General features: G+C 38.5%; 1 protein-coding gene across 7 annotated transcripts in view; it reads left to right on the forward strand.

The window, feature by feature from the left end:
- Window positions 1-2,072: 2,072 nt before the first annotated feature.
- Window positions 2,073-14,661, forward strand: part of LOC121294591 (paired amphipathic helix protein Sin3a-like) — a 28,550-nt gene continuing 15,961 nt past the window's right edge. For 3 of the 7 annotated variants that reach the window (XM_041218440.1, XM_041218442.1, XM_041218444.1), the window contains exons 1-8: window positions 5,818-6,065; window positions 9,069-9,317; window positions 10,061-10,243; window positions 11,938-12,044; window positions 12,190-12,481; window positions 12,845-13,096; window positions 13,281-13,433; window positions 13,638-13,793. In XM_041218440.1, the coding sequence (XP_041074374.1) occupies window positions 9,099-9,317; window positions 10,061-10,243; window positions 11,938-12,044; window positions 12,190-12,481; window positions 12,845-13,096; window positions 13,281-13,433; window positions 13,638-13,793 (1,362 nt within the window). In that variant the 5' untranslated portion in view covers window positions 5,818-6,065; window positions 9,069-9,098. Of the gene's footprint in view, window positions 2,115-5,817; window positions 6,066-9,068; window positions 9,318-10,060; window positions 10,244-11,937; window positions 12,045-12,189; window positions 12,482-12,844; window positions 13,097-13,280; window positions 13,434-13,637; window positions 13,794-14,661 lie in introns of those variants that run through there. The other 4 variants (XM_041218441.1, XM_041218446.1, XM_041218443.1 and 1 more) reach the window with 4 other exon arrangements.

Below are 14,661 nucleotides of genomic sequence, written 5' to 3' on the forward strand. Positions count from 1 at the left end.
ACTGGTAAACATGGTTAATTATACAAAACACAATTAATAATATATTAAAACAGGGAAGAAATTCCAGGTAACTTAATTTATCAAAAGTTTAACTGTTAATCAGCAGTGTGGTATATTCAATTGAACTAAATAGTTGCAAATCTAAACACACAGCTTTTACATACAGTGGTATAAAGCCTCTTGGCAGACAACAGACCACTGTAATTTGATAAAGGGTCTATTAGGTTGATTGACGGATTGCAAATTAAGTGAATCAGTTTAATAGTCATCTGCTGTGAAAATGAGAGCAAGTGTATGTTTTATGATGTCATAAAGCAGCAAGAAGTTGCAATACATCTTCAAGGTCTAGTAAACTGTTGAGTTGATATTTTTAACATGGGCTTTGAGCTTATTGTATTTACAAAGACTAAGGCAAAGGCACATTTTTGTTCTTAACCACTGTGTGCTAGTTTTATACTTACAAACTGTTTTACTCCTTTCACAAAAAAATCCCCCTCGCCCTTGTGGGTAAATAGGGCCCCTACATTTTTTAAAACAAATTTGGTTTCTTTGCCTATAATCGAAAACCTTTCCTATCAGCATAAACAACAGTTATTGTTGGTACTACTAAAGTGGTAAAAACGAATGCTTTTCATATCTATCATTAAAGTGATTGTACCTAACAAACAGATTCCATAAATCCTACCTCTTGTGCACTTTGATATATTGTATAGGTCTCAAATGTACACTTTTGAAAGAAACACATATCTCTATTTTAAAACATGCTATAGTACTGCACTAAAAAAAATAAAACATGCTGGTAACATGCTTTGACCCAAAAGAAGCTGCCGAAGTCAAATGACCAAGAAAAAGTGTAACACATTTTCTGAGATTAAGGCGTGGGAACTGAGAACTTCCTGTAACACAGGAAGTGATTGGGAAGAGGAAACCAAGCACTTCCACCAAACTTCTGGAATTGTGGCAGGCCCCTCCTTCCTTCCACTGCTGCTCTGCATGAAAAAGAATGTTCTCATAAGAAATAAACAAATCACTTTAAAAAATGCAGAATGTGAACTAAGAGACCAGTCAGCCTAATTATTGTTACATACCAGTTAAAAGGTAATGATACCATGTTATATTAACAATTGTTGTAAAATGAAACAGTGTTACGAATGAGACTATGCCATTTTAAGGTAACATATGCAGTGCTATGATGATTTTTTGTGTTAAATGTATTTTTTATCGATATTTTTTTATCGAGGACCATGTTACACTATGACAGCTGAGTTGATTCATCTCGAAACTTTGTCATGTCATATCTTAAAGGATCTCAATGATTCAGCATCAACGATGTACCTTGGTATCTCACTCCCACACTCTCTGTGTAAAAAAAGTGTTGCCACTCAATTGCCAACTGTGTCCTCTGGTCCTGGTTGCTTTGCTGGCTAAGGTTAGTTTGTCAGCTCCTTTTCAGTTTCCTCACTTTTTAGTATTATCCTTAGTTGTGTATTACATGTATTAGATACAAGTGCAAACACATCACAGATCTACTGTCTTGCATGTTGTGACTGATGCTGATTTGTAGCAGGGTGCTGCATCTTTTATGGAATACACATGAGGGATGACATTTTTATAACATAGGAATCAGTCATGAGAAAACAAGCCCATTTACACAAACGTGTGTGCTAGAGATGCAAGTTTAGGTGTTTAAAAAAAGAACCCCCTTTGTTATACTCTTTGAAAATGACTTTGAGAAATCGCAGTGTTTCGTTTTTAAACTAGGGTGTGACAAATATTGTACAGTATATTTAATGTAGTTATTCATAAGTGCTTTTTAATGTTCAAATAATAAGTATGTATGCTGTTGTTAAATCGACGTTATATGAAGATATGAAAGTGTATAGAGCAACGTCTTATCGCCGATGACAGCTAAACTTCAGATTTGCTGTCAGACTAGTCAGCCTTCACTGGACAGTTTTGCCAGTATAGTATTGTCTTTTCAGGGTAGTCTTTGGCGGGTTATATTTAAATAAGAATGACGTGGCCGCTGGTGTAAACCAATCCAAAGAAAGGGGGCGTTTCCAACTATTTTGTTGCAAACACGAATCCGGACTCTGAAGCTTCCCTTTTTGCAGGTATGTAACAGCTGTTAAAACAAAAATATTACGGTTTAAAACTTCACCTTTGTAACAAAATAACAAGTCGTACCGCTTGCGAGACAGTGGGTGAGAGATCAGGGGAATGTGTACGCTGAGATCCATTTTAGCAAATGTGTTATTGATAATTTAAAACAAATAAATCAGGAAGGGTATGTGGGTGGTCGGTTTATTTTCATTTTTATTTGCATTATAACATTTTCAAATCATAGCTAAACCTTCTGAAATCGATGCAGCAGAGCATCGGGTCGTTTTCTGTACTTGATAATGTGAAGCGTGTGTAAGAACGGGGATGAGCAGTTGAGACTGCTTTGTGGAAAAGGACATTTTGCTCAGAAAAAAATAGCAGTAAACAAAAGCATTGCAGCTCGTAGATTGAGACGTGCGTTTTTTCCAGTAAAAGAAATCTGCTCGGGGGATTGTTGTAATTTTAACTGGAGGTGTTGCTTATTTTGCACGTATTAATTCCAGCACGCTTTTTTGTGAGAGAAAACAAAAGCCCGTTTAGTTTTTTTTATTTGTTTTTTTTTTTCTCTCTCGTCGAAATATTACCGTGTTTCGTTTGATGCAATGGACGATAAGTTGGTGCACTGTACAGTATGTTTGGGCTGTAGTTTGTGGGGGGTCGCGTTTGGGTTCCTCCAAAACCCTGTTGTGGAATCTTGGCTGAATACAACAACACAAAGAAACCGAGTAGCACGGTAGAACAGAAAAAAATCGTACCGAGGTTTTTGCCGCGTTAACGTCGATCAGTGGCGCTAGCTTTTATTTTTAGAAATATAAAAACAGTATACCTTGGTTAGCTGTAAACACGGATTGATTTGAACCGTTGCGTTTTGCTCATGTGCTCGTCATATAGGGGGAAAAAAGTAGTGAGTAGCTATGTGTTTTTTGTAAAATATACATTTTTTTTTTTTTTTTTTTTTTAAGAAATACCAGTAGGTAAGGTAGATATTTAAAACAAACCGATGCATTTCTGGTATATGAATTGCTTTTTAAAAAGTAAAAAAATGCTGAGCCATTACTGAAGAAATTCACAATGTGTAATAACCCATCGTAGCATAAGATGGGTTACACGACTGAGTACTACAGTGAAAAGTGGGATGGCCCCCTGTAGGGGATTCACAGTTGCATACCGTTTTATTAACAAGTAGTTTTAATGTATATATATATATTTGTTAGGTGGAGTGAGGGCGTTGCGGTGTCGTGCACGCTGTGTTTTTATAAGTGATTGTGTGTTTTATGAACTGTTGTGGCAGAACGTGGCAGTGACGCCTGTAATCTGTACAAAATGCAGATGGAGGGAGAAAATATTTCAGAAGCTTGCAACAATCCCTATTCCTAAATCAATTGCGCAGAAACCGTTGCGTAAGGCGGGGGTATTTAGGGAGGGTTGCACACAAGGATTTCGGGGGAGGGAGGGGGAAACGTACCGTTATCAAGACGCTGGGAATCCCGGACGGGCCACTAGCCCCGCCCCTCGTGGGCAAGGATTCATGTGAAGGATCCGCCTGTCGTAGGAGGAGACAGTAGCTGTTGGCGGTTTACTGATTTTACTGATTGGTTACAAGTAATCCCGCCTGATTGTGGGCGGTGCGCTGTGGATGTTCCTGCCCTGGCTTGTCATCGCTACATTGTCACGTGGGCAGAGAATTTCTGGAAGCGGTGATCTCACTGGGATTGCATTACTATTGTGGTGCTACGGTAGAAGTTGGCATGGTAACAGCAAGAATCAAAATAAAACACGCTGAAAGATGTGGCTTTTACGGGAAAATCGCTACTGCATCCACAATTTTGTAAAATAGATGTGTTTTCCACTCGCAAGGTTATTGCCCATGGTCTGTTGTTCACAAATTAAATTACATTACCGCGAAACTGAAATTAATTCCGCTTTACAATTCATCACCGATTCCAGGGTCGGGTCTCCGCCAAAGGGGACTGGCTAAAGCAATTAAGTAAGATTACTAAAGAAAATGCGCTTCCGGCGGAAGCATTTTACAACGTTACGGTCGACGCAACACCTGAAGTCTTAAATAATGTAGTGTGTGTTTGGGGTGGGGTGTGGTATTAATACGTATAACTTGCCTAACCCTCGTGCATCTCAGAAGTGTTAAAGTTAAATTCTGTCTCTCTCTCTCTCTCTCTCTCTCTCTCTCTCTCTCTATATATATATATATATGTATGTATGTATGTATATACACACACATTTAACCTTATGTTTGGAAGTAGTGGTGTTTTTTTCTTTTTCTTTTTCTTTTTTTTTTTGCAGTATTAACAATGCTTCAAGTTTTTCATGTTGAAAATAATATAGAACCATTGTGAACAAAGAACATGGAGATATTTGACAACACGTTTGTCTTCTCAACCACACAAACAGACACGATTTTGCACAATAAACGGTGTCAGATATGTCAAGCTCTAGTCCACTTAAATTTTGAATGATTAGCCAAAACTGTTATGGTAGGGTGCTGCCTAGCTTGCACGTTGAGTCACATGAAGGTAATGGGCGGGGCTTCTTTAGATGTACAACCCATTTGTAGCTTGAAAATGGGCTTCTGTCCCAAAAGACGGTTTTAATTAAATATGATTCATTTATTTTACAAGCAAACCAGCCAACGGACTGAGCAGTACATGGGCTGGGCAGCTGAGGTATTCAGCTACGACTGCAGATTTAGGTTACACTGGGTTGCTAATAAATATTGAATCACTTTATTTCCCAGTAAATTCCTTCAAACAAAAAGTACTTACCTAAATACAAATTATTAAAAACAAACATAGTGAGAAGATCCTATCACAGACTAGGCGTATAGATAATTTGACACAACAATTTTTTTCTGGTGGTGGCATTCATTGTTAGTTTTTCCAAATTAAAAAAGCAAGCTGAGCTATGTTGTTTCTGTCTAAATAATATTGTAACCTTTTAATATATTTTAATTTAAGTTTGATCCTTAAAAATGGGGGAAGCATTGCCCAAGAGCAAAATGAACCAGGCTGTACAACCGTCTAAATGCACTTTTTAAAGCAACAATTGTTAGTTTTTCCAAATTAAAAAAGCAAGCTGAGCTATGTTGTTTCTGTCTAAATAATATATATATATATATTTAGTTATATCCTGCGTTTATATATATCTATAATAATATGTTATATATATATCCACATATATATACTATAGGAGTATATATATATATCATATCATATATAATATATATATATCCTATATATATATATATATATATATTTATATTAGTATATATATATTCCTTAAGTAGGATAGGATTGTATTAATATTTGCATACTATTATAATACGTACACCTGTGACCTGGTGTAAACATGAATACAGGGCTTGCTTGTACATACGCATCCTTTCTTCCCATACCCTGCAGCCTGTGTGTAACAATGCAGGCAGGCAGGAACCGGAGAGGACTATTTCGTACGCTGCTTCCTCTACATTAATGTGATTGTAGTACGCCAATCGAATGCTTGCACATTTTCGAAGCCCCAGCTCTACAGACGGTTTTTCAATTATGGGCGGAGTATGCAAAATATGAGTGACGGGTGGGGGGGGCCGGCGTGAAGAGGCGGGGCCTCGAAGTTGACTGGCAGAATGACATGCTACAGACTCTCTTCCCTTGTCGGGCCCTTTCGATCCGCGGCCAACAGGAACCTTGTCTGGGCGGGAGTAGCCCGCCTCCCAGCTCCGCCTCTCGACGGAGAACGGAGGTTGTTTTCTCTGAAGAAAAATATCCTTTTGCGGTCTGGCGCCGAGTTGTTTACTTTATTAGTATTGTTTCTGGTTTTAATTGCTTTTACCTCATATCACCACGTCTTAATTCAGCATTGTAATTGTCTTGTTTTAAATATCGCCGTAGTTTTAAACAAAGCCGTAATTACCGAGTTATTTCTGTATCAGGTCGCAGTCGTGCGAGGAGGTGAGTTGTTTTAAATGTGTAATTTTTGGTTAAGGAGGTTAACAAATTAAGTTTTCCCAAAAATGTGTTCGGTTCTGAAACCAGTATTCTGTCCTATTCTTGGTTTTAAGTGGAGAAAAGATAGGTATGTACATCATTAGCTAACTGAATTTGTGACTGTGAGTGTGAATGTGATTTATTTCAATTTTTGTTAAATATTTGAAGTTCGGATTGTTTTTTGTAAGTGTGACCCGCTTTGCTTTGTGACCCGGATCTGCCGGTCCAATGCAGACCAGTTTCGAAGGACCTCTATTCATACCACTGCGGTTATGTTTGTCTGCAAAGCCCAGCACGCAACTTCCAATTTCGCTTCGGGTTTACTACTCGAGGTCGGTGCTTGGAATTTGTGACACTGAAGGCCGCGCAGGGGGAGGTTAATGAAAGAGGAGGGAGTGGGGTACAACTGTCGAATTCACTGCTTCTTTATAAACAGTACGTGTATCCCGAGTTTGAAATATTTGATGCGATCAATGTGTGGTCTGGATAAGATTGTGCTATCTATTAATTCTATTGTATTGATGGATCGAAAAGATTCGTCATGTGTGTTGTGACGTTACCATTTTTGCAGTTAAATGACCCCAAGCATGTGCTTTCGTGGAATTTCGTAAATGTGCTTTGTGGTTTTTTTGTTTGTTTGTTTTTCTCTAACTACAAATAAATCAATCGACAGGTTTAGCAAAACAGTTCTGCAACATTATTACCAATTGTACAAAGCAGATTAGTAGTTCTGTGAATACCATATGGGTAAAACAAAAGGGACCGGGGTGTAAAACCACGGACATGGTTGATCAAACAAATAGAGGAAAAGCCATTATCTGCGCACATAATTTCTATTTATTTTTTGTTATGCACACAACTAAATGAAACCGAAAGGATCATGCCGTCGATCGGTTCGATTTGGTACTGTAGTCGACACATTGATTTGATTGTACACAAACGTGTAACAAGCCTCCACTGTGGTTTCGTGTAGGCATTTTAAAGACATCGAAAAATAAGTCAAATAAGTCAGAAGATTGTTATACTGTATGTTCTTGATTGTGCTCCGGTGTTTAAGTGCAGGCGAACACGGATCTAGTGTGGAAAAGCTGCTTCCCTGAGACACATACATTTCACACGCTGTGTGGCACCGTCGTGACATAACGGCGAATTCTGCAGCATGTGTCCGTCTGCATGGAGTTAAGCAGAATGCAGTCATAATGAAGCGACTCTTTCTGTTTAATATACATTTTGGGGTGTGATTTAAGGTCGTTGATTTATGTTCAGACATACCCTCCTTTTACGTTTTAAACAAGCGGGTGAGTCAAAGAGATAAAGGACTATAAAAAGTAATTTGTATAAATGTCGATGATTATAGTAGATGAATACTGTATGGCGTTTCATTAGATCGGTCTGTAAAATTATTCCAGCTGAAACGAACCAGTAGAGGTTTCTCGACATAAAACACAGTCAGATTTTTTTTTTTAATTTTATTTTTTTTAGTGACAAGCCCTTAAAACAAGCTTTAAATATGTATTTATTATTTTTACTCAAGACTATTAAGTTATCTTCGTTTGAAAGTGTTTTAGTTACAGTGGCATCTGGTGCGGTATATCTGAATGCTACCAAAAAAAAAAAAAAAAACTTAATTGACATTACATTAGATTTATTTTATTATGCAGTGTTCCAATATTGTTTAAGAAAGTGTACAGCTATGGCCAAAGTTTTGCATCATCCTATAGAATTAACTCATTTTGCGTCCAGTAAAACCTGCTGAATAATGTTATGTTAACATTTCAAGTTACATACTGCATTATAGTTTTCCGTATACTGACAAACATGAAAAACTGACATTGAAAAATGCGACATTTTGAAATCTAACCTGAGATACTGTACTACTATTATGGCTTCTGGTAGACTTTTGCAATATCTTTTTGTAGTTCCTTTGATTACATGATAAATAAAATGTCTGAATTATGTCTGAATCCTAAGATTCTGGGTGATACAAAACTTTTGGCCATAGCTATAGACTATCCCTTGGTAACTTAAAATTGCTTATTTTTTTGCTTATTTATTTTTTTTTTTATTTATATATATATATATATATATATATATATATATATATAAATTTCAGAAGTGCTGGAAACCATCACTTTAATGCAGCTGTTCATGTCAAAACTTTGTAATAATAACACTTGTCATGTCCTAGCCAGGAGTCAACAGTACTCTTCAAGGTGTTCACAATGTGCTGTGGGGTGCATTTCTTAGATTTGTGTTGTGCTATATATTTCACTGAAAGGGTCCAAACAGTACTAAAAGCATATCCTCCACAGTTGTCTGTTTTTCTTTTTAACCCTATCGTATCAGTTTTGTCAAACCGTGCAGGCATTTCCAGTACTGATTTAAGTTCTTCCTCCTCATGTCAGTAAAATCCTCCTTCATGGCTATTTGTACATGAAAGTAAAACAAGCCCCATTTAAATTTAAAGTCTAGCCCTTTTGTCTCTCCAAAAGTACATCACTTTACTTTAATAGCATTTAGTGACAAAACAATAACAGCTTCAAAGTCTTCCAAGGGTTTTGATTTTTTAAATAGCACCATTTGTGGCTGGGTGAGGGCACTGCTATATGTTACAGAACTACCAGGGCATGCAGTTAAAGTGTCTTGTTAATGTAGCACTTAGTTAAATGCTTTGTGAATATCAGACTAAGTATTTAAATGCCTCAAAGCTAGAATTCTATTTATCCATTTGCCTGTTTGCACTGCTCTCTGTCAGGGGGAGGGTGGCTGCAGGAGAGCTGTTCTATTACAGATTAATAGGTGTAATTCATTATTTTAGTACGACCTGGTCAGGTTTAATTAGTTCAAATAAATAATTAAGGAACTTGTATTACAAGGTTTCCCTTATCTATATGTAATATATGTTTGTTTATTTCAATGAAAAGGTTCAGACTGGTAACATAGCAGTGCTTGTGTCCTCTTCCTCAGGTTTTGAGGTCCCCTCGGTATGAGTTCACAATGAAGAGGCGGTTGGATGAACAGGATACGGTTTTTGCGTCTCAGCAGCGTCGCCTTGCAAGCAGCACGGAAAGCTTCCAGCACCGTGTGCTGGCACCAGCGCCGGCAGTGTACGAGGCTGTGTCAGAGAACATGCAGCCCACCACTGGCATCCAGTACTCCGTCCCTCAGGGGTACCAGGTAAGCCCTGCAGCGGACACCGGGACCCTTTGGATCCAGGTAGTGCTGGCTCCTTTTTATTTCTATCCACCGTTGTATTAGAGAGCACTTCCTAGCAACCTTCTGCTTAAATATTTTTATATCTTTTATATATTATACCTATTTTAACCCCTCACATATGAGAAGTGGAGCACACAAGATTACAGCAAGAGTGGAGTAATAATGTAACTTTATCCTATTCCATCAGCATGTGTGCTTATTCCTTTTAGTCCCAAGGTTCACAAAATGCCTTAATGTCAGTAATACTGTTAGTAATGGATAAAACACTTTGTATTCCCACTTTGTTGGAAAATGCAATGTTAGTGCATGATGTAAAGATAAAATGTCAAGGCATAGACTATATATTGTACCTACATGCAAATACTGTATGCTTGTACATGCACCGCTCCAAACCTGTTAATGTTTTGAATCCCTGTAACAGCTGAAACTGCTCATTTCATAAAGCAGTTGTTGCCTACCTGATTGTTTCCCTGTTCCTGACGTAGCATTTGGTTAATCTCCATTTACTTGCTTATATGTTAAAACAAGAACAAAGTCCAAAATATTTTTAGCATTGTCATTGCCCTGGTTTTGGTATTTGACTGTAACCGGATGTAATGCACAGTAAAAAAATCTTAAATAGGACTTGCACTGTAACCAGTTCTTTCCTGCTAGTAATCTTCAACATCCTAACATGCCACCTGTCTTATTATCCTCAAACATTTCTTGTTCTGAAGTGCACGGTGCATGTTTCCTCCCTGCAGGTACCGACAGTGGCCCAGAGCTCCAGTAGCCACGGGCACACCCCAGGGACAGCTGTGCATAGCGGGGGGCATCACCACGCCCCAACTGTACCACCCCACAGTGGGCAGGCAGTGCAGAGCCACCCCCATGCCCCTACACCCACCACACCTGTGCAGGGCCAGCAGCAGTTCCAGAGGCTCAAGGCGAGTGCTGTCAGGTCCATTTCAATGCACAGCATCTTTTCTTTACTGGACAGGGTGGGAGATTTTAGCTGTGCTAAAAAACTGAAAATCCTAAATTTAAAAAACAGGGAACACCCCCTAGATTATTAACACAACATAAAAAGGACAGTCAGATTTAAATTTTATTTAAAAAAAAAAGTGGAAAAACTAGCATTGTCTGGTCATTACTTGTTTGCTTTAGCAAATTTCTTTTAACTTGGAAATCATTTGTTAGAATGCCAATTAATTCTGTACTGAGACTGTTTTAATTCAGTTTTTGCCAACCAGTAGTTTTTTGTGAAAATTTCATTAACAATACAAGTATAGGCTGTTATGAGGTTTCACTCCATCACAATTATGGAGATCTCACAGGCTCACTACTTTCTGTAAAGTTGAATTACTATTTATTTTGTTGTTTTGGATATCATTCAAAGCTAAAACACTCGGTAGTGCTTTATTTAGAAATACTAAAAGTTGAATGCGAAATATTTGACTAAAAATCTTTCACTGTCTTCCTGCTGTCTGACATCCACTTCTAGTTGAAACATTTATCATTGCATTTGTTAAGATTGTTTTACTATTTATAAATGCCAAGTTGGATAAACCAGTTTTGGCCAATTAATGGGGGATATGCTCTAAACCAGGGGTTCCCAAAGTGCGGCTCGCGAGGACGTTTGGTGCGGCCCACCAAAGTCCATCCTCAACCCCCCACTGACCATTTATTACATTTTCTGAAAATTTTCGCAAAAAATTGCGCATGTAATTTGGTGGAAATTAATAATACACTGCAGTCAAAGTTCATAAATTCACTAACATACATTTTTTACTTTTTTGGATCAAATCTGGACCCTCTCAAATCAATTTTATTAAATAAGTTGTTACGGTCATTATACGTGCACTGTCCCTTTTTAAAAAAAATAAAAATAAAAAATCAATGGCGCCTATAGTACACAGTGGATTTCAGAAAGAAAAAATGAAAACATCAAGGTAAAATACAGTAGCGTCTGTTTTATTTCTGCACATTTACTATGGAAATAGCTCTAAATGTCCACACCATGGGGCAAGTTACATAATTTGCTTAATTCTAATTTTGCACATCTCAAACTATTTGTATGGTCCCCAGAGATTTGAATTAAGCAGAGTTCACTGTACATACATTCATCTCTTAGTGAGGTGGTGAGTTGTACAAGTCAAGATGTATTCTGCCGCACTATTGAAGAATAACCCACAAAAGAGTAATTGGTATAGTTTGATGAGTACCTATTTCAAGTATTATTTTCTTTAATTGTTGTGACTAGGACAATGTAAGATGCGACAGCATGATATTGGTGCTCAAACCTAAGCATGTTGTGGCACCAAAACACAGGATAAAATACAAATACATTTCTAGCCGGCTAGTGTTGCAGTGGTAGTAATATACATTCCTAATTTAAATACAAAAATTTATAGGAAATAAAAAAGGTATGATTTGGGACATTTCGGTTTCATGAGTGGTATATATTCTTGTGCGGCCCCCCATCCCATGCAACCTCTGGAAATTGGCCCTCCATCACCAAAACTTTGGGAACCCCTGCTCTGAACTGTTTAAATGAAGGTCTGTGATGGATCACAGATGAACCCTGAGAAGGCCGCGGAATATAACGAGGTTTCCTTATACAATATCTCCTTTCATGTAGGTTGAAGATGCTCTGTCCTACTTGGACCAGGTGAAGTTACAGTTTGGGAGTCAACCCCAAGTTTACAATGACTTCCTTGACATAATGAAGGAGTTTAAATCACAAAGGTGAGCATCAGCTTTTTAATTATTCTTTTTTAAAACATATCTTTTGTATGTTCCTTTTGAGTAATGATTTTATCTGAGCTACATAGTGGCACTTTCCACATTGGTTAAATAAAAATGAAACTGAAATGTGGGATTTCTGTTCCAGCATCGATACTCCAGGGGTGATCAGCAGGGTCTCTCAACTCTTCAAGGGTCACCCAGACCTGATTATGGGCTTCAACACTTTCCTGCCTCCGGGGTATAAAATAGAGGTGCAGACTAATGACCTTGTGAACGTTACCACACCAGGGCAGATCCATCACATCACCCCACATGGCATCCAGGTGCAACAGCTTCCCCTACCCCAACCACCACAGCACCAGCCCCCACCCTCAGCACCAGCGACTCCTGCTGCAGCACCTCTCGCTGCCCAGCCCACGACAGCGAAAATCAGCAAGGTGAGCATTCCAGACTTTTCAACATCAAACTGGAGTGGTCTTGGAAAGAACACCCTTTAGCATTGCAGAATGGTAAACCAAGAAAATATATGCAGTATATATTCTATCTACTTTACTGTTGGTTTTCTTTCTTCTCTACAAAGTGCAGCACTTAGGGGATGGGGGGGGTATTTCCTCTCTGCTTTTGTCAACACAAAAAGGGTGACTCATAGCAGCTACAATGAGGCTCTGAAATGTAATTTAAGATAATGTAATATTTGCCCCCTTTGTTAAATTGCATTTTTTTAGTTGCAGAGTGAATCCGAATAACAGCGCACGTGTGTGAGAATTATCTTTCTTCTTTTATTTTCTGCTCCTTTGCAGCCCCTGCAGTCTCCAGCCCTGACCCCTACCAGCCAGTCTAATCCGTCCATCCCCCCCTACGCCTCCCCACGGTCCCCGCCAGTGCAGCCCCACACACCGGTCAGCGGTACTCCCACCAGTGCCCCACCACTGCAGAACAACCAGCCCGTGGAGTTCAACCACGCCATCAACTACGTGAACAAGATTAAGAACCGCTTCCAGGGCCAGCCTGACATCTACAAAGCCTTCCTGGAGATACTACACACTTACCAGGTAGGAGCATGGGGCTGTGTGTGACTGTAAACAACTTGGATTGGAACTCTTAATGAACATTTCAGGGATAAAAACTTGACTGATTCATTCCAGGTTTTTATTTTTTTCTCAGGTGTGATTAATTTGGTTGTGCAGTTTGCTGCTATCTCAACCAGATATAATCTTGACATTGTTCTCTCTGCAGAAGGAACAGCGCAATGCAAAGGAGGCAGGTGGGAATTACACCCCAGCGCTGACGGAGCAGGAAGTCTATGCACAGGTAGCCCGTCTCTTTAAAAATCAGGAGGACCTTCTCTCAGAGTTTGGACAGTTCCTGCCAGATGCCAACAGCTCTGTGGTGAGTGTCAGGTTATAGGAAAACTTTGTCTCCCCTTTGGCTTAGAATATATGGTTGAAAAGAAGTTTTGGAATTAGTCTGGAAGTTTTTTCAGAGATTTTTAGAGTGAGGGTGATTTTTCTGTCAATGTGGAAGGAGTGAATAAAAATATGTCCAGCAGCGTTTGATTTGAACCCCCTTTAGTTTAATTTCCTTTTCCCACAGCTGTTAAGTAAGACGACAGCAGAGAAGGTAGAGGCTGTGCGAAACGACCACGGTGGCACTGTAAAGAAACCCCAGCTCAACAATAACAAGCCGAGACCCAACCAGAATGGCTGTCAGATCCGCCGGCACTCTGGAAGTGGTGCCACTCCTGTTAAGGTAGAGAACACCATGGACTTGAGTGTACAGATAAGCCTGGAGTTTCACATATGTATGTGCTCTCATGCTTACCAGCTTTATGCCCTAAGTGGCCTGTTACCGTCTCAAAGGCAGTGGTAGCTGTACAGTACAGGCTTCAATCTAAGCCTAGTGCTCCAGTCTACCACTTTAATTATTAGCTGCCAAATTGCAGCCATGAACATTTCTATAGCTAGAAAATGATATTTCTGATATTCTGTGTTGTATATAATGGCAGCCATTTGTTTCCAGATTGATTTTCTTAACCTGTGAAATGCCTACAGTGCACTGTTCCATAATGGCCAAAGATTTCCTTAAATATATGCAATTAATTGGTGTTTTGTTTATATTGTACAATTTAAAACCTCATATCATAATACAGTCCATGACACATTGTACAACTACGGTGTACTGCAGCAATATTTCAGATTATAGTTTACGTACATGTTTTAAGAGATTCTCTGATTGCTTCTATTTAAATAACACCTTTTAATGCTTATCATATATATTACACCACCTAAGGGAAAATGTCAGATACTATGGGTAGTCGACAGGACATTTTTGTTTGGTGAAACCTTCTCTCAACATATAAGGCTTAAAAAACATTGCAAATGCACTTCCTTTGCCTGGAACATTTGCTTAAATAAGTCTTGTTTACTGAACTGAAATGTTAAACATTTAAGGTCTTGAATTTTGCTATCCTGAAAATTGTAAGATAAAAACATTTTAATTTGAGTGAACAGTCCTGATAATGTCTAATCTTAATATTTACAAATTGTAAATATTTGTTTTAAAATTTAAAAAAAATGTGTTTATAACTTAATATCCCAAGTTTTCCCTCAGTGACCCA

The sequence above is a fragment of the Polyodon spathula genome, chromosome 19 (genome assembly GCF_017654505.1).
Source record: "Polyodon spathula isolate WHYD16114869_AA chromosome 19, ASM1765450v1, whole genome shotgun sequence".
NCBI classification, from domain to species: Eukaryota; Metazoa; Chordata; class Actinopteri; order Acipenseriformes; family Polyodontidae; genus Polyodon; species Polyodon spathula.